The following is a 25,576-nucleotide window of genomic DNA, read 5'->3' as shown; positions in this document are numbered from 1 at the left end:
CCTTGGAAATATGTTTGAGATAATGGACCCAAATATATTTGTCTTAAGAGGGATCGAATATTCAAAAGTGTTGAAAATTAAAAGCGAACCAGAATCTCTACTAAGAAGTGGAAATGAGGAAGGATCCCATTCTTATGAAGACTAAGTAGAATATTATTTAGTTACATAAGCTAATAAACACCATTGTGGATTGACAACTATGCAAGCATCCAAAGGTTTCCTGAATCATACAATACTTGAATGAGCCCAGATTCACAGAGATTGTGGTTTTCAAATGTACCTGTCATTTAGCAAGTTACAAATGAATATATGACTGAACATTTTTCCAATATGAGAACCACAGTGTTTGCAAATGTGTAACTGTTCAGTCTCCAAAACAATACCACGCCCTTATTGGGATTTCATTATATACATTCATTTTTAGAGTTTCTTGTAATTGCTCCTCAGATAACGAAATTTGGACAAAAAGACTTAGACACTATTGCTTCTATGAGACCTCCTTCAATGAACATCTAAATTGTGTGCTTCTGCAATGAATTGTTGTGTTTCTTTTCTGCCTGTATATTGTGCCTGGATCCCATCTCATTTTTTGTTTGTTACGGTTTTTCATATATTATTTTTGTACCACCCACAGTCAGTTGGAATCAGGCAGTGATTAAATAAATATATGGTATCCCATTAAGTCAAGAGGCTAGTACCCAAACTAATATTTACTCCCTTCATTCCCAATATTAAAAATATAATAATAACATAGATATTAACATTGATCTTTTCTTTTATGCCACTCAGAAATTCTAGTGCTAAAGATGGCCTTATTCTCCTTCACATAACTCAAGAGGAGAGCCAGGTATTCAGATAAAAAGGCAATCAGGAACAGCTTACTGCTTACTTTACCCCACAGGAATATTTAATGATGTACTACCATTTCAAAAATTATACAAAGGAAAATATGACTGCTCACATTATCCCCAAATCTCAGATATAGATGTGCCCTGAAAACTTAAGATAGATGAGATCTCTACATAAAACTGCTACTATTGAGGGATCCTTTGTGATCTCTGTGCTTGGTGGTTTTCCTGAAGACATTTCATTACCCAAATTAGGTAACATCATCAATACCATCTGCAAGAAAACCACCAAGCTCAGAGAGCACCAAAGACCCCTCATTTCAGCCCTGAGCTACATATATTCTCCTTTATTGGTACTGCTACTATATAGTCTTTGTGTTTGTTTTAGCTTAAAAAAACCTGCAAACCTATCGGCCCTTATTAGATTATTTTTCTCTATGAATATATGCTTGTTTATTTGGCTAAATATAGTTCATCTGTGAATGAATGAGTGAGTGAAAAATCTTCATATTATTTACCCTTGTGATATGTAGATAACGGGCCTAAGAATATATAGCATGAATTAAGCCCTATTAAACTTAGTGGGTGTCCTGAGTTGAACATACATGTTGTAATAGGATAACGTTAGTATTTGGAATATGATCGTTGTATATAAAATATGTAAATATTGAAAATAAATGAAACATTCAAACAGTCAGGTGACTCAGAGTACATTATATCAACAAAATCCACAAAATAGAGCTCTGCTCCCCACAGTACAAAGACTGTTTTTTTTTTATAATCAGTTGTTGAAAACAAACAACAGTGGAGATCTGGCTTTGTCATTAGATCATATGTTTAATGCTGATGGGTGGATACACAGGTTGTATCCACCAAAACGTCTGGAAGTACAAAGTTATATACTTCTGCATTAGAATTTTTGTGTGACATAGCGAAACAATTTACAGAGACCGGCAAACCACTTTCTACATAGTTCAGGAAAGCGACAAAGTAAAGCATCAGTAGGTTATTTGGGAGTGGGGAGGGTTGACACCTATAACATCTCTGTAAACCTCCTTCTGTTACCTTTATCAAGGTCTTCATGGAGTCTTCTTTAACCATTAACACAAATGTTTTCTGATTTAGAGTGGAGTTGAAAATTTGAGACCAATTAATAGCTTTTTAAAAGACAGTAGTTTGAGGAGTTAGCAGCAGTCCTGCATTACATGTAAAATGTTGTACTGATTAAAAGCTTGCACAAAAGCTTGCCATTACTTGATGCATATGGTAACGAGAAGTAACTTGCACGTGTGAACGACCCATCATAAATGCAGGCAGTCCTCGACTTACAACCACAATTGAGCCCAAACTTTGTGGGTACTAAATGAAACAGTTGCTAAGCGATTCCCCCCCCCCTATTTTACGACCCAACAGTTGTTAAGTGAATCACTGCAGTTGTAAAATTAGTAGCACAGTTGTTAGGTGAATTTGGCTTCTGCGTTGACCTTGCTTGTCATAAGGTCAAAAAGAGGGATCACATGATCCTGGGACACTGCGACCGTCATAAATATGAGTCAGTTGCCATGAATTTTGATTGTGTAACCATGGGGTTGCTGCAATGTCTAGAAGTGTGAAAAATGGTCCTGAGTCACTTTTTTTCACTGCCGGTGTGACTTCAAACAGTCACAAAACGAACTGTTGTAAGTTGAGGACTATCTGTATATCATCACAGAGGATGATCACAGAATACAGTACTTTCAAAGAGTCTATAAAGGCTTTTTTTTCTAGTTACTACATGTATTACGATCGCATGTACTATAGTGCAGGGGTATATATAGTCATTCAGTGAAAAATTAAGTGGCACGTGCATCTGTGAAGCAGACCACACTCAGATGAGAAAGTGGAAAATTATGGCCTATATATTAATTGATAGTTCTAAAAGGCTTCGTTGAAACTCTGCTGTTCCTGGATTTTTCATTTCTACTTTTTCTGTTTCCTTTAAGCATTCGTGTTGCTTTTAAAGCTAGGCAATTGGAGTAAATATGATTTTTTAAAAATTTAGTTGATAAAGAAGGCCCCTTCCTTTTGGGCAGGCATGGAGCGGGAAAAGTAACTGAACCTTAAGTGGAATTATTTCTAAGAGGAACAATGGAAGCCCCAGGGACAGGATATAGGTACTCTACTCAGTTTTGTTAAGTTGCACAAAAATAAACAATTCAAGAAGGTTTGTGTTATTTTCTATATTTGCATCTCTCTCTCTCCCCCTCTCGCTCCCTCCTTCCCTCCCGGTGATGGGATAAGCACCTATAAACCACACTGAATCTTCACTACTAGAAATTTCACTTGTATTGCTCTTCTTGCTTTTGAGATGGTGCTGGGTATAGTAATCCCTCAGTTTGAAGCTTATCTTTGCTACCAAGAAGCCTAAACAATTGCTTTGTTAATTACAGCCCTGTTTCTTAGAAAACTGACTTTTTTGTCCCCATACCACATTCTGTGGCATTTCTATAGAATTGCAGAATCAAGGCATATGCTCAGCTTTTATAATGGTGCATACATCAGGGTATTTATATCTCCTGTCACTTCCTGTTGGTGATGCTACATGTTGTGGATGAAACACATAGCCTCTAAGTTGTGCAGAAACTCCCCAAGAAGTAGAATTTCAAGTTATTTACTGTGTTTCACTTCTGAAGGAAATATTAGGCCCTTATAAAAGGAACTCTCCAAGTTGTTAAATATCCTCATGTAAATTTTAGTGCTATATGTTCTGTATTTCCCTGGTGTGGGCAATCAGAATTTGGATGATGACTATATTTACTATGTGAATTAATTCAGTAACATAGACATTATGTAGACCTGCTTATTTGTCACCTCCCTAGTACAGGAAATACTAGAAAATTATCCATTCACTATAATAAAAGATCTGGCTGGTACTAGTTGCATCAACCTTTGTTAAGATAACAACTGCTTGACTTCACAGTTTGCATCTCTAACATAGGCTGCTTGGCATTTTAGATCACAGCTTCTTTGGGTATAGAGTTGTCTGCTTGTCTGTTTGGCAATTAACCATTCACATGCTTCTTGCTGTTGTAACAAACACTTCCTCTCTTGTTTCCATTCAAGCTTTGTACAGCATGGAAATTAATGTGGAGAAAGACAAACAAACTGGGGAGACCAAGATTCTCTCTACGTCCCCCATTGGCCCCGAGGCAGCCTGTCAGAGAGGAATCAAAGTCTATGATGATGGTACCAAAGTAGTCTATGAGATGCATTCTGGAGGCACGGTGGTAGAAAACGGAGTACATAAGTTAAGCTCAAAGGATGTAGATGAACTTATTCAGAAAGCAGGGCAATCAAGCATAAAAGGAGGGGCTGTATCAATAGTGGACGGAAACCTCAGCCACATGAAGGAGCAAATTCTTTTTAAGGAAGCAAAACTAGAGATGGTGCACAAATCCAGCAAAAGATCCTCTGGGAACCCTCCACACCAAGCAAAGCTTTCTGGGGATGAAATCCCAGAAGCCAGTTCGGATCACCCAGTAACAATGATATTTATGGGTTACCAAAACATTGAGGACGAAGACGAGACCAAAAAGGTATTGGGTTACGACGAGACAATCAAGGCTGAACTGGTCCTAATCGATGAAGATGATGAGAAATCATTACGTGAGAAGACAGTGACTGACGTGTCGACCATGGATGGAAATGCGGCCGAGTTGGTTTCTGGGAGGCCCTTGTCAGACACCACGGAACCCTCTTCGCCGGAGGGAAAAGAAGAAAGTTTACCAATGGAGAAAGTCCCAGGTACCGAAAAGAAAAAGCGCTGTCAGTGCTGTATTGTCATGTGACCGTCTCTTCCTTCCTTCCTTCCTTCTTCTTCTTCCGAGCAGCTCGTGCTCCATCACTCCCTTTAGACCTCACTGTATTTTTCTAACTGCAGTACTGTGAACTGGAAGTGACTGCCTCCATTGCCTTGCAGTTGGTTTGCTCTGATTTTTCTAACTTGTCAAGGGAGATGAGTAACGAAAGTACAGATTCTCACCCAATGCACTCTTTTAGGATTATTTTTAGAGGGTGAGACGGAAAAAAAAACAAAAACAAACCAGTGAACAAAGTGCTGTTCTATTTGAAAAGATATATATATATATATATATATATATATATATATATATATATATATATATATATATATATATATATATATATATATATATATATATATATATATATATATATATATATATGAATATGCATAGTTGAAGAGGTGTAATGTGCATATTTATGTATTGCACATATTTATTAGACTTACCAACGTATATGAAGAATTTTACTTTATATATATATATCTAGCAGGTATGATCAACCTTCAAGGTTTTACAGGATTCCTAAGTTTCACATATATGTGAGCCTTAAACTGCATTTTAATGTTGTACGTTTTTTAAGAAACAGTTTTTATTTTTTACTGGGGTAAGGGAAGGACATTTGATTATGTAGTTTGAGATCCTAATATTTGAATTTCACTTCCCCAAAGGAAGACTTTGTTCTTAATTGGGAAGCTGTTTATTAAGACCTGTTCCCACATAAGCCCCAATGAAACAGTTGAGTCTTGTGGACAATGCACAGTGGGATCGACCCAACAAGCATCGTTGCCAATTGCAAACTTTGTTTACAAGGGGCTTTTCTGTAAGTCACTGAAAGGAATGAATTTTGCACAGTCTCAGTGCTTAGCATTCCATGAGATTACATCGTTGGCTTCAGTGAGGCTTGTATGCATGCAAACGTGGATCTGAATTCAGTTGCGACATATTTTGCAACACCAAAAATACCACACTGATTTCACTACTGACTGGTATCACTAAAAGAATAATTGAATAGTTGCCTAGGAAACTTGGAGTGATGATTTAGGGTTTTGTTCTCATTGTTTTATTTTGGTCTTATTTAAATTTTCTAGTTTCCGGTATTGTGCATATGTCCCATTTTCCTACATTCAAGCTAAAACGAGTATGTCATGAAAATGGGTCCAGAATTGCCAGGATTAAATGATCGTCACTGATTTTACTTGTTTGCCTTTCAGTAACAGTGCCTACTTATGTATATATATATATATATGATCTACTTGTCAGAACTGTGATATGTAAAAGATGATTTTGTGGTTTATATAAAATATGTACGGTACCCATAATAATTGTCTTATGATCTAAATTTCCCAAAATAGAAAACAGAAAAGAGTCACTCTGTTCTCAAGAATAGAAGGCCCCAGTTCTCAAAGTCTCTGCAGAGACTGTTAAATTTGCCCCCAAGAGAACAACAACAACAACTTTATTGATTAGCCCTTGGGCCATATCAAATCCCAAGAGAACAGAAAATCAAAGTAGAAAAGCTAGCATTTGCAGTTTTGTATCATCATCTTTCAGTGTCTCCTTCAAATAAAGTAAAAAGGCCCAGTGGGAATCTTAGCTTCATATTAGCATCGCCAGAATCACTTTCTATGTCCTTCTGCTTGAATGTTTGGTTCCTAAGGGCTCATCCGATGTGCTTCTCCTCCCGTTCTTGACAATATAAAAAGGACAGCACTCACAACATACTTCGTACCACACATTGGCGATTAAGCCAGTAGTATTGCTGGCTGCCCTCTGAGAAAATAATTACTTTTAGATTAGTGATCTTCTCTTCAGAGGCTGGGGGGGGAGTGGGGGGGACAACAACAGTTCTTGTAATACCCGTTCTGTGAATTCTGAGGAGGCTAAAGAAAGAGAATTAAATCATATTTTTCACTAGGTAAAAGTGACTCCCACCACGACCAGCAAGTTTGAATTGGCACCCACATCCTGTGCCTGTTTCTTATCCTCCACGCCAGCTCTCACCCTCACTTGTTTGTATTGCTCATTGGCACCTCATTCCCCCATTAGAGAATTGCCTCTTCTGAGGTGTCAAAAACAAGCTTCAATAGTTTTGATACCGAGTGCGTTTTCATACTTACGTTTTTATCCAAAGGACACTGGTAATAACACAGGAGCAGGGAAGCTGCCTTTGGCTTCGGCCACCCAGGTTGTCCTCTAACCCAGGGGTCTGCAACCTTGAGAACTTTAAGACTTGTGGACTTCAGCTCCCAGAATTCCTCAGCCAGCTATCCTGGCTGAGGAATTCTGGGAGCTGAAGTCCACAAGTCTTAAAAGTTCTCAAGGTTGCAGACCCCTGCTCTAACCTTTGCCCAGGAGTCTGCCAAAACCAAGGCTGTGACAACTCATGGGACAAATTACAGGTCTGCATCCTAAATTTAGATTGGACTTGCAGGGGAAGGATGCAGTTTAGTTCTTTTCACGAAACCTCAGCTCTACAAATAAAAACACATTGGGCAAGGCGTTGCTGGTGCAAATAGGGGGAGGGGGGAAAAGAGAGAGGAGTCGGCCCTCACGCACAACGAAATAACAATCCCTCTGTAGTGAACCTTTGATTTTAAAACAGAGCCTTCGAAATCCACTGCCTACAAGTATTGCTGTCGAAAAGCCAATAAGCAGAGTAACTCACGTAGGCAGAGACAAAACCTGATGGTGCTTCTTCCTAAGCAACCTTACTACTGTTTTGCAACAGCGATCTTTGTTTCCTCAAAGACTTGCGTTCAGTTTTAACACGCCACTAATATTCCCATCTCCAAGCCCACCCCCCAAAAAAGAGAAAAATATGTGCCACGATAGAGAGGCACGGCCTCTCTGGCAACCACAACAAAAAAGAGGCCAAACAGATGCCCAGTTTGCCATCCCCATGGGAGAAAGGAGCCTTTTGGCCTCCAGCATTTGCCATACTCCAAAGGCTGCTACCCCATGTTCAATTGAACGTGTACATGGGAGTTTTAAGACTAAGTTAGCAGAGAAAATACTTCCTTCAGACACCTTAGATCAGCTTCATCCAGAGTCAGTAATGGGCTTATCACAAGATGGGGGCTTAATTGTGAGGATATGTCCTCAGCAAATGGTTAGTGGGGGTATCTTTGCCTTCAGGACGTGTAGATGGGTTCCAAGTGTTAGGAGCGATTAGAAATTATGATGGATCACAAGAAGGTCAAGTTTCTCGCAAAACTGTTTGCTTAAAAGTTTGTCAGATTAGTTTTCGTGTTCACCTTGTAGAAAAGTTCTGCACATCATAAGGGCCATGTCATTTAAACATTGCTTCTTGACTTGCTTTATCTCATTACACCTCTTGAAACCTGGGGATATTTTTAACCAGGATTGTCCCTGAGAAGAAATAAAAAAACACAGTTTTCGGGGTACACACGTAATTTCCCTTTTACCTCCTCAGTGTCAGCCGAGCTATTATTTGACTATCAAATATCTTCTGACCACGAGTGAAAGTATCTCCAAAGCTAAGATTAAAGAATTTCTAGTCACGGTTGGCTCCAGTTTTCATCCGCCCCATCGGCATCTCCCATCAGCTCAAGTTTGGGATTGAATGGATATAGCCACAGGTGTCCTATTCCTGCTCTTAAATGCTACAAGCCGCATGCCAGGTTCTTCACATTTCATCAAGATCACTTATAGGGCATAGGTCTTCAAACTCAGCCCTTTTATGACTTGTGGACTTCAAGTCCCAGAATTCTGAGAGTTGAAGTACGCAAGTCATAAAAGGGCCGAGTTTGAAGACCCCTGCTATATGGTCATTCACTTCTCCACAGAGTAAAATCAGCAAGAGAGCGCTGGGCACTGAGGCATGTTGTTGCTCTCTCTTGGGGAAGATTTGAGTAGACTCATTGTTTCAAACAAGTATATCACTAAAGTTATGCTAAATAGTGCCAATGAATTTTTTTCCCCAGTCTGTGCTTTTCTAGATCTCTCATTTGAAACTTTCTGTGGTTGAGTTCTGAGATGCTTGCCCTAATTTTTAATATCTAGCTGGTGTGATCCAGGTCCAGAGTTTTGTGGGATTCCATTGGCATCCGCAGTGGAAACTTTGGACTGCTACAGGTTATAGGAGGCCTCATTGGGTGTATTTTTTCTTAAAGGGTCAAACACAAAGAGGCATAAGCTGATAGAAAACGATAAATCCTTGGTAACAGGAAGTCTACCAATACAGTAATCTGAGTCCCACTGGTAATTTCTTCTGACAATTAGCTATATCCATAAAATTTACAATAGATTGTAAGTGAAGATTTCTGGCAGCATCCAGATCATTTCAACTAAGGAAGAATTTCATGAATCCTATAGAAACATACTAAACCAGCATTAGTCTTGCTGGTTAATGAGGTTGTCTCCTAATGTGTATCTAGTCTCTCTCAGGTCATGCTTTATTGTATTAACTCTTTAAGTTTTAAATGTCATGTTGAACAACCATTTTCCTCTGAGCTCTTTTCTTTCTGTTCCATTAAGAAAGATATTCCTGCCTGGTAACTTTTCAAGTGTGGAATACCAACAATCTCCAGTGAGATTTCCAAAACCACCTCCCAATCTTAAATGCATTTATTTGGAAGTAATGTTGAACTTGAGTTCAGTTGAACATACTTCTTAACAAGTATCTCAGAATCATAGACTTAAAAAAGACAGATCAGTCCACCAGAAGACAAATTCTCTCATTAAAAATTTTTCCATTAAAAAAACTGTTTTAAAGCCACTGAATGTGGTCCTCATTTAGTGACCACCGTGGTGACCAGCAACTTAGTCACTAAATGAAGCTGTCAGCATGTGAAACTGCAAATCTTCTTATGATCTTATTTCAGTTTTTCGTTTGCTTTACAGACCTGCAAAGTAAACTAAATGAAGCAGTTGCTAAATAAGGACCACCTGTACTCAAGACACAAATCATTAAAAAACCCAAATCAGACAAACTAATAAAAATAAAGTTAAAGTTGCACAATTAGTAGTAATGTAATACACATTTTACAGATAAATTAGGAAAATTAGAAAGAGCAATAGCATTACTTTTCCACAAATAAACAGTTGCAGACTAATTAACATTGCTTTACAGAGCCCCATATTTGACAATACATTAATAATGGTTATATTTCATTATTATTTATTTTTTTTAAAAATGTATGGTTCATTCAATTGGCAATCTCAATTTTTGCAATATTACTATATTTAATCTTTCTTAGTGCAATATCCTTCAAGTTATTCAGTAAACGTTTAGTGAAAATTTGTAAAAAGTGATAATCATCTACAACTCCTGTTAACATTTTTGCTGGGTAATGTAGGGCAGAGCAAAAGTTAAGGGCTAGAAGTAGAGCACAAATATAGCACTTTTTCTGATAGAGCAGAACACTTTTGATTTTCTATTATCTTTAGAAAATAGTCAGCATTCCACATATTCATACATGCCATGAAATTTAAAGTAAAATTCACATGTAATCTAAAATGGAGATTATCTTATTGTTGAATGCTTATTTCCTCTCAAATACAACAAATTGTTGAATAGAATAGTACTGATTCTAATGCAGTTAAGCAAATATATATTTCACTGATATCAACAAATAAGTCTTGAGCAATGTAAATACATCCCTAATTAATTTTCTTTCAAAGATTTTTAGGACAACCCTTGATATTTTTTTTTCTAATTGACTGGCTTCCAGGTTTAGTTAGCTGGACTTGAATCTGGGATCATGAGGGGAAAAATACACATTTCTTCAGTCCAAATGATTTGAAGAGGAACGAACATAATAATGTTCATTATGCCTAATGAAACCTACGGTCCAGAACAATTAAAATATAAAACATTACACAGAGGTGAATAGATAGGCTATAATTCAAACTTCTAGAAGGATCCAGTCACCTTTATACACCTGGAGCCCTGCATATGTGTCAGTATTGATACCCTGAGATTCCCAACTGTAGTCCCAATAAATTTGGAAGATGACAAGATGGAAATGGGGCTCATCTGATCTGAGAGGCTGGCATTAAAATCCAGAGTCAATCATGTTTTGAAAATATATTTGGAGGCCGTCTTCATCTAAATATGACTAAAGCAAACCAAAAGGAGCTATAAACAATCAGATCAAACGACATATATTTAGAAGAAATCATCTATTTACCAACCTTGTTTGTGCATTATCTACTATTCTAAACTATACTGTTTCCAGGAATGAAATAATTCTGGAAAACTAGAAGTACCCGTATATACTTGAGTATAAGCCGAATTTTTCAGCCCACTTTTTGGGCTGAAAAATTCCACTTCGGCTTATACTCCAGTCAACAAAAAAAAACTTACCGAGGACTTGTGCGCGGCCGAGGCTTTGGTGCTTCCGGGATCGCGCGCACCTCTCCCAAGCCACCGCCGTCCGAGACCTGCAGGTCTCCGTTCCTCCGCGCCCTGCCTGCCTGCTTCTTTCAGCTGTCTGCCCATCAGCTGTCCATAGGGATGCTGCAAAGCTCTCCTTCTCTAGGCCTTGGACTCCCTCCTGGCTGAAGAGTAGATGAACCAAGCCAGCAAGGAGACAAAATGTTTCTGCAGCTGTTTTTCCTCTGAAGGTTTTTTTTGTTGTTTTTTTTTTAAAGTAATCTCCGAAGGTTATGCCAGAAAATGGAGGACGCTGGGTCTTTGCAAGCTTTAGCTGTCCGCCTGGCTGCCTGAAGGCCGCCCTTTTCAGGCAGTCTGACAGACAGCTAAAACTTGCAAAGACCCAGCGTCCTCCATTTTCTGGCACAACTTTTAGGGATTTATTATTATTATTCCTACTACTACTATTACTACTACTACTACTTCAGGAGTAAAAAGTTGCAGAAAAAAATTCTCTCCTTACTAGCTTAGTTCCTCTACTCTTCCATCTGGAGCCAAGGTAAGATTTTAAAAAGGGATATTGGTTGGAAGGCAGAGGGAGAGTTTAGTTTTAGCATCTAAAAAAAGGGGGGGGGGAAATCAGCGAGTATATCCCAACCAGCTTTTTATGTTTTTGTTATTGAAGAAATATGGGGGAGGGGGAGGGGTTCTGGGGTGGGTTGGGGAGGGGATAATATTGTAACTTCAATAAAAAATTTCAATAAAAAAAAAAGAAATATGGCTTTCTGGGGGAAGGTGGGGAGGGCGTTAAGGAAGGAAAGGGTTTTTGGAAGCTCGTCCTGAAGCTGCCTTTTGTGCAAGGGGCCTTTTCTCAAAGCCTAGAGAGGCAGCTTTGTTGCCTCCCCGTAGACAGCTGATGGGCGAACACCAAAAGCTCCAAAAGGCTAGGGAACTAGTCCCAGAACACCTTGGTAGGAGGAAGGGCAGAGGCAGAATTGGGAAAGAGGTAAGACAGGGTTTTCCTTCCCATATGTTTCTCTTTGGCAAGACAGCCAGCTGTGCTGAAGCCCAGTATCTGGGGGTGGGGGAGACCTGAGGCAGGCGGGCTGGTGCTTGCATTAGGCCTCCCAGGATCCCAGAGGCTTGCAGAGCGCGGATCCAGCCTCCGAGGCATGCAGAACGGCGGATCGGCTTATACTCGAGTCAACAACTTTTCCCAGTTTTTGGGGGTGAAATTGGGGGTCTCGGCTTATACTCGAGTCGGCTTATACTCAAGTATATACGGTATATAAAGCAATTAATTCCAAGAGAGTCTTCATGCTGAATTTTCTTAGAATTGGCCCATTCTAGATTACATGTGTATCATTTTAATAACGTTGCACAGCTCTACCATTTTCCTCTAAATAAATGTGGGAATTGTAGGCATGTGTCCACAGTTCCATTCAAGAACTCTAGTTTTAAGTTGCAGCTCTCTCTCTCTCTCTCTCTCTCTCTCTCTGGACAACTCAATACATCCTTTCAGAAAGATTTTATATGTTTTTTTTTTATTTTTTCCAGGTTTGTATCTTTGCAATTCCAGCACAGATAAATATTTTAAACAATAAATATAAACAGGCAAGGTCTCGATTCATGACAGTTTGGCACAATGACTATTTAGCCTTAACTTTTGTAAATATAAAAAATGCAAAGGAAAAAAATCTTTTTAGAGTGTTTTCCTAAGACACAAGTAATCTGTACATTTTTTAAATATTTTGTATCTTCAATCTTTTTTTGCAAATTGACCTTAAGTTTTCATGAAGACTCTTTTTCTTGGTAACATCATGACATCTTGTTTTGAACACAAAAAACATAAAATGCCACCAATAGATGGGCCGAGTTATCTGCTTTCAAGTCAAGAAAAAAGAAACCAGAAAGAAAAGAATCACTGGGTTGTTTCCCATTTAGTTGTCTGTGGCTGTTGTGTTGTATTGTAAACGTTTACACAGTTCCTTCATTTTGCCTTTGTGACACTTGCTAACGAATCACAAAACTAGATACCATGTGCCATTGGACAGATTGCCTTAGCTTTCCCTTTATTTTAATTTTATTTCTTTCCCTAAATTTCCACCTTCCCTCTTACCAAATTGCAGGCAGCGTTCCAAGCTGTTATAAGCACAACATTCTCTTTCAGTCTCTCTCTCTGTCTCTCTCTTTGATCCATAAAGGCAGCAGTCTTTCTCAGAAACAGAAAGGAAATGGGATGTTATAGTAACTAGGAGTCTTGGTCCAGAATATGTAAGAAAGAGAAATGTTGTATTACACACGAGACATTTATTGGGGATGTTATTGCATGGTCACTGTTCCGTCTTGCCCTGAATGGAGGCATTCATTTTTGCTGACAGCTGATATTCTACATAAAAGGAAGAGAATGTTTTATCACCCTTGAGACTGGATGTAAAAGTGTGATAATAGATCTCTTCTTGCTAGGATATATTGCTCCAGTTTGACATTGAAAATTACCCTCATAGCAAGATCGATAGATTATTAGATAAGGGTATACTAAATAAAACAGCTGGGAGATGGTGTAATTTAACAAAACAGAAAGAGATTAAAACAAATATCTCCAGACTCATTGAAGAGCATGAGGACAGTGTTGTAAGGTCATTTAAGGATGAGATACTACAAAACTGGTTTTAAAAAATGGTTTTGTGGCTATTCAGCCTGGTAACTTTGGGCTTATGTGCGCCTTCAGCAATTATACATCATTAACATAAATCTGCGAATTGGGTGTTTATTTCTACATTATTGTACAATCTTCTCACCATAGATTCTATCCAATTCACACCTGAAGTCATTCCACGTTGTTCCCTTCCCAGTGCACTTTGTTTCTGGTCTTGAATCCTGGTGGGAGGAAAACAAAACTATCAGTCAGGAGCAGTTGTAAGGGAAAGATTCACAAGCCCCAGCTATCCAGTGTTGTTGCCTAAGAATGTAGATGAAAAGTTTACACCAGTGAAAACCAAAACATGATCAGCCCTAAATTAGCCTCAAGGACTGTTTTCCACAGATACGATTTTTCTTAAGAGACGCAGTGGGAAGTCACAGATCTTGCCACCTATCTAAAAACTTGATTCACGACTTTGTTAAGACATTCTCTCTTCAGAGAATTACCCCTCTAGAGATTATTTAATAAATCACAGGGTGGCACCGTATCTCCTGGCTTTTTTTCTTTTCTGCACATTGCAGGTTTTTTGCATGTGCCATCACAAGTTTCAGCCTGCCCAGTAACAGACCCTCAATGTCCACACTCACCTTGTGGATATTACCGTAGATTGCGCCACAGGAAGAGTTAGATGCTGCTTCCCAGCTCTGTCCTACGCACTGTACTTTTCGTTTTAGAGTACATGCTTGACAACAATTGAGACTATTTGAATTTGAGACTGTAACTTAAATTGGGGGTCCCCAACCCCCTGGCCGTGGCCTGTTTCAAACTGGGCCACAGGAAATGCAGGCAAGCGCAGCTCCGCTTGAGTGAGCAGCGGGCAAGTGCTCATGTGCAGCTCCTTTCGCACGGGCGCACATGCCCACCGCTTATGCAAATGGAACTGCATGCACACACTCACCCACTGCTCATGCAGAACCATCCCCTCTCCCCATCAGTAGGGCACAACAGAAAGGTCTCTCAACTTTGCTGTTAAAAACCTCATCGTAATCCCTACTTAATCAGAATTTGGAATTGAGACTTAAAAGGTGAACCCTTAAAAGTGTAGCGCATGAATTAGCCCCGAAGTAGTTTTTATACAGCTCCAGAGTCTCAAGAAATGTGTACATGCATATATCGCTGTTTAAGTGGCACAGTTCAAAGTGGAAAGCTACAATGTCAGCAGTCAACACTAAGCCTATTTCAATAAACGTAAGCCCCAAGAAAATGTGTTTAGGGTCGTAGCCACTCTGTCCAATTCTATTTATTCTGAAAGAGTTATTACAGGTAGTTCTCGACTTACAACCGCAATTGGGTCCAAAATTTCTGTTGCTAAGCGAGACAGTCAAGTGAGTTTTGCCCCATTTTATGACCTTTCCTGCCTCAGTTGTTAAGTGAGTCACTGCAGTTGTTAAGTTAGTAACCAGGTTGTTAAGTGAAGCTGGCTTTCCCATTGACTTTGCTTGTCAGAAGGCTGCATGACCCTAGGAGACTGCAATTGTCATAAATATGAACAAGTTGCCAAGCATCCAAATTTTGATCATGGCACCGTGAGGATGCTACAACAATCCTAAGTGTGAAAAATGGTCAGAAATCATTCTTTTTCAGTGCTGTTGTAACTTTGAACGGTCACTAAACAAAGCGTTTTAAGTCGAGGACTACCTATGATTTTAATGGGTCTGTTTTCAAAACAGTGTACATACTTACATATATTTTTCTGGATTTAGTGAGTCCCATTCCTGAGGGCATATGCATAAAATTTTAGCTGATCCTTTGCACTTTTACTCAGAAAGAGGTGCCATTAAACGTGAGCAATGTGCAGAAAAAAGCTGTATCTTTTAACCAAGGTGGTGGTAGTAGGTAGTATTACCTATTGGCCCAATCAAAAAAGAAGCCCCTATAAAAATGGCTACTGCTGTTACTTTTTCTCAACAATGTGCAAAACCCCATGTTCAACCCTGAAAGATTTTTCTGTGTGTGGTAAATAATTGAAAGCTTCACAAAGAGAGGCTCAAGAAAATGTTGTGTAAAATACTGACAAACCTAGATGGGGCTGAGTTGGGGGGGTTTTGTTCGGTTTTTTTCTTTTTTTCTTTTCCATGCTTACCTTTAGTAGCTCAGTTTCTTGATGAGCAAATGTAAATAAGATTCCCATCTAGAGAAGAGGAAAAAGGGACAAATGTAAACTGTCGTGCTAAACTACTGGATTAGAATCCTGAAAATATCTGCTGTCGTCCATTGTAACCTGAAGTGTACTTTTGAGATTGTATATGCTTGAGGGTGGAGGAGGGGGGGGGATTTTCAGAATAATAAAAAAGACACAGACCAAATAAAATGAAAACAAAACACTGCCAGCAACAGCCAGCCGTAACTGTGGCTATTTTCTGGGGTTCCTCCCCCCCCTTTCTCTTTGTATAGTATTAAAAGAAAATAAAGCTGCCTTTTCACTGCATTTGCACCTGTGTCTTTGTCTTCTTTTTTTTCCCCTCTGTAATTCTCACTCTTTCTGGGGCTCTGTAATCTCGGGGAAGTTCTGCATCCACATGATTTCACCCCTTTCACTAAAATATTAAAGTACTAATCCAGTGGCCTCTCTCTCTCCCCCCCCCACCTCCTTTCTTTCATCTCTGCTATTTTATATTTCTGTTCGTCTGGAATGACTCTCGATGCTCTCACTTTGCATGAAATGCCCTTCAGTTGCTGTTGCCACAGCACCGGTTAGGAAACAAGCACCGAAGGACGACCATAACCTCCAAAAAGGGAGGATCTCAGAGCAGTTTCTGACAGAATTTCTTTTCCATCGATACACCCGAGGTTGCTGAAGTGTACTCCTAAATAAAACATAAGAAAGTGGCCAGACCTATCAGATAGAAATAACCAATTTGGAAGCACGGTTTTTACTGAAGGATAAAATGGTGGCAGGCTGTATTCAGGGAAAAGTGCTTGGAGACCACTAAATCTGGCAAGCTACATTGCTTTCAGGATCCATTTAGCCTAGGGGTAGGCAACCTTGGCTCTTTTATGACTCATGGACTTCAACTCCCAGAATTCCTGAGCCAGCCATGCTGGCTATTCTTTCCACACATAATTCCCCTGGAATAATGCCATAGAGCGAATGGAAAATATTCCAGACTTGGCAAGAAAAGCAAATAGCAGTATTATGAGGAGAGTTAAGTTTGAAAATATGAGTGAAATTCCTCTGAAAGACTGTAGAACATGAACCGGACAAGAAAAGTTCAGTTAAGGAAAGTAGAGTTTTGTTTTTTTAATCAAGATATTGTTGGAGGCATACTATAATAAACAGATAATGGGACTGAAAGAGAGTATAGAGTTAAGGCATGAAGCAAGCATCCAGGATGATTCTCTGGAAATCAAATAATGTATATTATCAGAAGAAGACTTTCCCTATGAAGCTGTTAAATCTAGACCAGGGGTAAGCAACCTTGGCTCTTTTATGACTCATGGACTTCAACTCCCAGAATTCCTGAGCCAACATGGGGGAACTATGGCCCTTTCATGACTTGTGGACTTCAACTCCCAGAATTCCCGAGCCAGCCAAGCTGAGGGAAAAGGGAGAGGTTTCCAAGCTGAGCCATGTTGGCTCAGGAATTCTGGGAGTTGAAGTCCACGAGTCATAAAAGAGCCAAGGTTGCCTACCCCTGATTTACCACAACTTGCACCAGGACTGACAGAGCAGAAGGCTCCTCCCCGCCTTTGAGCAAAGGAGAGGAATTCTAAAATTGAAGTGTCTGGGAGGGGAAAGTTCAACCCTCCCTAGCTAGGTGTGATGGTCCTGATTTGGACTACGATCCCTGCCTACAGGTCGCCCTTGACTTACGACTACAACTGAATCCAAAATTTCCATTGCTAAGCGACACAGCTGTCAAAGAATTTTATCCCATTTTACAACCTTTCTACAGCCACGGTTGTTAAGTGGGCCACTGCAGTTCTGAGCGAATTTGGTTTCCCCGCTCACTTTGCTCATCGGAAGGTCGCAAGAGGGGATCACATGACTCCGGGATACTGCCACCATCACAAATGGGAGTCAGTTGTCAAGCATCCAAAGGTAAATCATAGCCACGGGGATGCTGCACTGGTCATAAGTATCCAAAATGGTCATGAATCACTTTTTCCAGTGCCATTGTCACTTTGAACAGTCACTGAACTGTTGTAAGCCGAGGACTAACTGTAATGGTTCTTCACATGCCAGTAGAACCCACTTCTAATCCCTGGCCCTATAAAGTTGATAAGCTTGATAAATATATATTTGCACTGAACTGTCTTAAGAAGAAAACCCAAAGCAAGCGAATGCAGAGAACGGAAAGGTGAGGATCGCTGCGTATAGTCCTGTCTTCGTTCTGAGAGCCTTGAGTTGACATTTAGTAGCTCCCCAAGACTGTTCAACGTTTACTTAAAGAAGTATTAGAGAACTCTGGGTCACATGGAGATGAAAGCATTAAGAGTGGTTCCAAATGCACTTCTTCCTCTCCCACAATTTAAAATTAGATGCTGGCGACTTAGGGCAAATAAAACAGAATGAACATCAAAGCAGAAAAACGGGACTACTAAGCTCTACTTGCCATAGGCCTTTAACCAGTCTTTAAAAAACAAAACCCTTTTGATAAGAACGGTAAATAAAGCAGAAGAATGGAGTCACAGATACCTTCCCTCTGATGTGGAGCAAAGCTTTCCTTCTTGACTGGTGAAGCCAGGTATACATTTTCAGGTTAATTGTTACTCAATTGCTCGATCCAAGGGGCCTTAATTGTAGCATTTATAGCCATTGTAAAACTAAGAAATTCAAGGAAAGGGAACCTCTTAATGATGTGGATTTAAAAAAAAAAGCAAAGCAAGTCAAGGCAGGCTCTGATGTGCCTTTGGGAGGCCCTTGATTTCCTACTTAAAAGCCTTCCGGGGTGCCTAAATTAGGGAAATTGCTGTTGGAAAACAATGGGCTAAATGGGTGCATGATTTGAGCAGAAAACTCTGCTGGCATTTTATCTTTTGCCATTATTGGTATACGGAAAATGATTTACTCCAAATACAGACCAAAAAATGGAATTCTAGACAATAATTTCATAGTTTAGATTTCTAAATACACAAAATTTGCAGGAAGATAAACTTTTTGTATTTCTTGCTTACTTGCAGGCCCATGTGCCAGATTACCCTTCCCAATGTTCTCTTATGTTTCTGAAAAGCAAAGCAGGTAAAATAGAATTGCTGGGAGAGTGGAATAGGCAAATTTATTTATTTATATCCATTTACTAGTATTTTTCATGCAAAGTAATCTCAGAGCAGGACGTTATAGGTTGCTCTGGGCCACGTTTGATTGGATAGGTTACAAGCCGTGAAGCTATTTTGCAAATGGTATTTTTTAAAAAAAAATGGGAAAAAGCACCAACAGTTAATGGAAACTAAAATATATTTACAGTCCAAGACCAAACACTATAAAAGACCCAGTATAATAACTATAAAGGGAATGCTCTTTACTACCTTTAGTTAATGACAGATGAACAATGATCTCTGGATAATGTTTCCATTCACCTTCTGAAATTATGTACTGTCCATAATTGTAATTCCCTCAAGAATCGGTTTTGTTTGATTCTGATTTTGAAAGCTATTTTATGCAGTACTAGATCAAATATATTATCAGACTTCAGATGAGCTAGAGAAGATGTTCCACTCTGGTTTTTTCATCCACACATATCCGTTACCCAAATGTTAGATTAGAATTATACTGACGTTCAAGTAATCTTCTCGTTCCCATTTCCCATGATGCTGAGATGAATTTATGCACTGGGTTCTTGGAAAACATGGTTTATTGTATGAGCTGCCCACCGAAGGTGAAAAAAGGTAGGTTGGAACTAAAATCTCCCAATGTAATAATCTCTGTGTTGAAAATCCCATTCATAATGCTGATATAAAGTCAGTAGAGCCAGATCTGATTAGTTCATTATTTCCATTATAGAAAATGCATATCCGTTAACAGTATTTTGGTATACATCTAGCCACATAGGTAAACTAGAAAAATAATCTTCATAGGAATTTGAATGTGATTTCAATTTGAGACAACTGAGTCACCGAAACTGCTTCAAACACCACTATAAATCTGGAAGAATGTGAAATTTTATTTTTTTTATTTACATAATGTGTATCCTGCCCAATTTAACAAATTTTGAGCTGGTATTTATACAGGTAGTCCTTGACTTATAACCACAACTGAGCCCAAAATTTTTGTTGCTAAATGAAACATTTGTTAAGTGAGTTTTGCTCCATTTTACAACCTTTCTTGCTACAGTTGTTAAGTGAATCTTGCTTCCCCATTGACTTTGTCAGAACATCGCCAAAGGTGATTACATGACCCGGAATACTGCAATACATATGAACCAGTTGTCAAGCATCCAAATTTTGATCATGTGACCATGGGGATGCTGCAATGTCATAAGTGTGAAAAATGGTCATAAGTCACTTTTTTCAATGCCTTTTAACTTCAAACATTCACTAAACAAACTACCGTAAGCCAAGGATTACGTGTTTTAGCTTGGCTTTGGAAAAGGCCATTTTAGCTACTAATCAGAAAAATCAATTCAATATATTTATTTTCTCTGTCATTGATTTTGTGATATGCTATGTTGTTAGAGAATTGTTAATTATTTTTATTTTTTCCTAAGAAAGATTTAGCAACCTGTTAGATGTTTTATTTAAGTGTGGCACAATTTCCCCCTTTTTTACTTGTTTTACATCTTTCTGTTTTTATATTTTTTTCTCTATAAAAATTAAAATATTTAAGTAAAAAATAAAATATTCAAATTTATATACATATACATAAACACACATATAAAAAATCCAGCTGATTGTGGCTTATTCAAATCATGGTCAAGCCATGCCATATAACCCAATGCATGAACCTATTCGTCCTCTTGATAATTACTTTTTTAAGCATTGTAGAAACATATTTGAGGCTTTCTAGTATTGATCAGGAATTTGTGAAAGCTAAAAGGCTCTCTTTCCAGAAATAGAAAGCCTAACATAAGAAGGAAATAAAAAAGAAGTATCAACTATACCAGAAAAGCTATTACAAAGAAACAATTTGAGATAAATCTGTAAATACTGAAACGCTATTCAAGGACATTTTGAGAAACTACACAACAGATCACCAGATTTTAGTGGCATCTCCAGAAAGTTCCCCAAAAGCTTAATTGTAAATTTACATTCTAGCAAAAATATGTAAATCGTTCAGGTTCCACTCATTTTCAATTTCTCAATAATCAGTTGTTCACATAAATATATCATTAAGTGGGGGAGGGGAACTGTTCAGCCTTACATATGTTGTTTTATTTTTAATGTTGTTGTTGTTAGTTGCGAAGTCGTGTCTGACCCATCGCGACCCTATGGACAATGTTCCTCCAGGCCTTCCTGTCCTCTACCATCTTCTGGAGTCCATTTAATTTTAATACAGAAACACAAAATTTAGCTACTGTATGGATAACAAGGTCAGTACTGCATCAAAGGCCAATGAATGAACCTAGCAGTCATAGAATAGGAAAACGTAGCTATTTGTACATCACACTAACTTAAAAACAGGAAAAGAATAGGAATAAACACCCAATTTTCTCAATAGGGGAAGGAAAGAAGGGAATTCCTCAAGGTTCTATTGGGACCAATGTTTTTAACTTGTTCATAAATGATTTTGGCTGAGAGATAAACAGAGAGCCGGGCAAGGTTTCAGATGAAAGTAAACTTCATGAGGTAAAAATCAAATGTGAATGTGAAATACTCTGGAAAAATCTGCTCAATTGGGTGAATGGCCAGCGAAGTGATAAATGCAATCCAATATAAACAAATAAAAAATAACACATATTGGGGCAAAAAAACTTAACATCACCAGACACACTGAATGGGGTCTCAGGTATCTATAACTCAAGAAAAATTATTTTGGTGTCATAGCGGCCACTTAATCAGCATAGAAAAGCCACATTCAGTAAGTAAAGGTAAAACGGCTAACCTAGTCCTCAACTTACAGTCATTCATTTAACAACCTTTCACATTTAGAGCTAGTCCTCCACATTCAATCATTCAACCTTTCACAAAAAAACTTATAACTGATTCTTGGAGTTTTGACCATTGCAGCATCCCCATTATCATGTGATCCAAATTCGGATGCTTGGCAACCAGCATGTACTTACAATGGTTGCAGAATTGCAGGATGATGTAATCGCCATATGCAACCTTCCCAGATGGCTTCTGACAAGCAAAGTCAATGGGCCAAACTGAATTTGCTTAATAACCCCATGGTTCCCTTAACAATCATCTTGCTTAGCAATAGAAATTTGATCCCAGTTGTGGTCATAAGTCAAGGATTACCTGTAATGCCCTGATATTCACAGATGTAAAACTGAATGCATTTGAAAAAGCTTGTAATTTAGCTTTTGGGGCCTTCTGGCTGTAAATAAAATTGATTGATTGTTTGATTGATTGATTGATATAACACAGCTGTAAAAAGTGCAGCTGAGGACAATCAAAACTATCAGAAAACTCTGGCACATTTGTTTTGTGGAAAGAATTTTTGAAACTCTTAGAGAAACCTGATGAAGATGAAGAGTGTTGTGCATGTCAGGAAGAAAATTTTCTCCTGTTCTCAGAACAACATTATGAAGCTGACTGAATGGAAATTTACATGTATTTACAACAGATTCCCCACCCCCACCCCCAAAAAAGCATTTCTTCACAGGATGCTTAATTTATAGAGTTCGTATGATTGCTACCAACATGGATGAGATTGAAGAGATTGAATAGATTTGGGAAGACCAAGCCTATCAACAGCCATTGGTATTGAAGACTCATTGTTATTTGTAGGTTGCAGAAGAACAATGGTGACAGAGAGGGGTGTTAGGGGGTTTTCTTTTTTTGCTTGCAAGTATATCTGAGTTCACCCTATAAGATATAAAACATTAGACTTACATGGGTTTTGGATTGGTCCAGCAAGAATATTCTTTTCTTCTTATGACAATGAATGTGGTACCTTCTGGCTACAAAGCGCTTAACTGTGAGCCCTCTACAATGACATCAGCCAGAGAGGGTCACATCTGAAGGTCAGTAGTTATGGCAGCATAGTTCAAGGTATAACAACACTTACACAAATTGACAAAAACGCCATTCAAATGGCTTGACTCAATCTTCAGAAAAGCCAGAACAACTACAGGGAATTCAGTGTTTTTTCCTATTAAACCAGAAATATTGTTAAAATATATTTCCCATAAAAATGAAAGCACTGAATCCATAATTATAATAGACTAACACAATTACAATAGAAGTATGTTAGTTATAAAATTATATTGGCAAATGTCATTTTTAAAAAATCTAGCCCATGACAATATAATGCTGCTTTTCATGTAGTAGAGGAAAGATGTGTATCTGATGTTTATAATCCATCACTTACCAAAGAATGACTGGATAGCATTGAAGTGCGTTCTAAATGTTTAGACCCATATATTTGCTGTGTGATCTTGTGAGTTTTTATCATTCTTGACATGATGCTTTCAAAAGAAGATTCATTACAGGGACTTGAGGTTATGTTTAAATATAGTTCTTTCTAGCTAATATACAGTCAAAGCTGTTGCTCTGTGTGTGTTTGTGTGTGTGTGTGTGTGTGTGTGTGTGTGTGTCTGTGTACTCAGAAGCTACACCCATTGGGGTCATAGTGCTTATTCCCAGGAAAAGGTACGGAGAACTGCAGCCTTTAAAAGCACAGAGCATTTGTAGATGACTCTGACGTTAAAAAAAAAGGAAAGTAGCATTTAATATGAGTAAGATGCTTTTGAACTGGCTGTCAAGATAAATAGAAGCCTTAAAGTTGAAAAGAAGAATTATTGGAGTCAATCCAATATATTTGTTTCCTTCCTGTGTCTTGAGGGAATGGTTTTAAATGAAAAAGTGTTTCGCATATGTTGCTAAGTGATTGGCTGAAATAAAGCCCTCTAAATACAGCATACTACATACTTGTGGCTGGGTTAAAGTGAGAGGCTACATTACTGTTATTTTTCATTCTTCTGAAAATTTCCAATTTTCAAAAATTTATCTGATTGGACATTATAGGCTCTATGGGGAACGTATTTTCTTGGGAAAAATAAAGGACAAACTGGAAAAAAGAGGACAAATCTAACAGAAGTTCATAAGGAAATTTTATAACTGCTTTACAAAGGAAATTTCAAGAGTAAAACCAAGAAAAACTTTGTAAAACTTCATATTCTAATAACAATATCTAAAATTAAAAACTATGTAAATTTAAAGACAATTCTTTTTTTTTATTCTTAAAATACTTTTCTCAATTTTTTCATGAATTTCTTTTATGTATACTATAGGGTTGTACTTTAGAGTGAGGAAAAATAATAACAATAGCCTTCCTAATTAATAACTGTGACAGGAAAAGGAGCATCAATAACAGTATCTTGTTCAGGAAATTGGGGTAATAGGAAGAATACAACACTATAAGATAGGGGATGTTAGGTTAGGACTTCAAACAAAATGATTATTTGAATGCCACAGGAAAAATAAATTGCTATTATTCAGTTGGTATAGCTTGAATCCCTAAAAGTAATGGAAAACCATCAACATCAATGATATAAGCAGCAAATAGCCTAATCTAAATAAACTGAATTTCTGGTATTAAATCCCCTTAATACCAGTGAAACTAAGATAGTAAACAAAGTTATACAGTTCTGAACATTGAAGAACAAAGGTATCAATTATCTTAATAAACACTTAATCATTTGTCATGTAATACTCCATGTGATGCATGTATGGCTGGATATGAGCTGGAGAAAAAAAATGCAAAAGTGATTGCTAGTCATTATCCAGACCAATATCGTGAAATCAAGTGTCCTGGGGGGGGGGGAATGTCAGATTTATCACATGATGCTCAGTTTTACATCATTTCCTAATTTACCTTGTTGTAATCAGGTATCTTTATTACCTTTACTGTGATCATTAATCAGCACCATAGGAATCTTCCCATTTTTTCAAGCTGCAAAAATCAATGTTTTGTTATACTTTATATAATTAACAACTATATCCCTCTCCATTCTCATTTTAGTTTTGCAAATGACACGAGGTCAGTCATATCCTCTTAACAATTGTACGTAGTTATTTTTCAGTTTTTATTGCCCACCCTAAACTGTAGACTTAACACTAAAACGGAAAAATATGTGAAAATTCATGCCTCCTCACCAAGATGGCCACCATTAAACCACCGTGGAATGGTTTCATTTTCACAGCTTTATCAAATATCAGGTGGGAAAAGAAACTCCTCAAAGAATCTTGTTTCAGGATGAGGGATAATAAAAAAGGGGGGGTTCTTCTTGATTCATCAGAAACAATGGAAATTCACCAACAACACCAGCAACCCTCTTGTTACAGATTCAAAATGGGATAGACCCTAGCCCAGGGGTAGGCAACCTCGGCTCTTTTATGACTCATGGACTTCAACTCCCAGAATTCATAGCTGACTCAGGAATTCTAGGAGTTAAAGTCCATGAGTCATAAAAGAGCCGAGGTTGCCTACCCCTGGACTAGCCAAAAAGGGAACTCTTTTCCCGCCAGAACAACTGGGAAAACTGTTCTTGATTGACTATATGAATCTATTATTGTTATCTTTTGGACCACAAAACAGAAGTGGCTTACTTTATGAGATTGTTTTGGCTTCCCCTAATGTACGCCCCTGGTGGGTTTTCTCATCTAAATAAATACCTATCAGCCTCTGTTTTCTGACAACTGCACCAAAGAGTATCGCGAGCAATGCCGGCAAAACTGAAGGATTCGCTAAGCTGTTATCAGACCCGTAGAGAGTCAATCCTAATACTGTTCCCATGGT

The 25,576-nt window shown here is 38.2% G+C and overlaps 1 protein-coding gene and 1 long non-coding RNA gene across 3 annotated transcripts in view; both read left to right on the top strand.

The window, feature by feature from the left end:
• Positions 1–4,675, top strand: part of LOC308662275 (paralemmin-1-like) — a gene marked incomplete at both ends in the record, with an annotated part of 139,791 nt that extends 135,116 nt beyond the window's left edge. For both annotated transcript variants that reach the window (XM_081317880.1, XM_081317879.1), the window contains one exon: positions 3,951–4,675. In XM_081317880.1, coding sequence (XP_081174006.1) covers positions 3,951–4,675 — 725 coding nt within the window. The remainder of the gene's footprint in view (positions 1–3,950) is intronic.
• LOC308662277 overlaps positions 1–25,576 on the top strand; it is a 907,910-nt gene that overhangs the window by 624,999 nt on the left and 257,335 nt on the right. The gene's annotated exons all lie outside the window — the stretch shown is intronic.

Source organism: Vipera berus, assembly GCF_964194415.1.
Source record: "Vipera berus genome assembly, chromosome: 2".
In the NCBI taxonomy this organism is placed as follows: domain Eukaryota; kingdom Metazoa; phylum Chordata; class Lepidosauria; order Squamata; family Viperidae; genus Vipera; species Vipera berus.
Note: the sequence above shows the minus strand (reverse complement) of the source record. Positions and strands in the feature narration are given on the sequence as shown.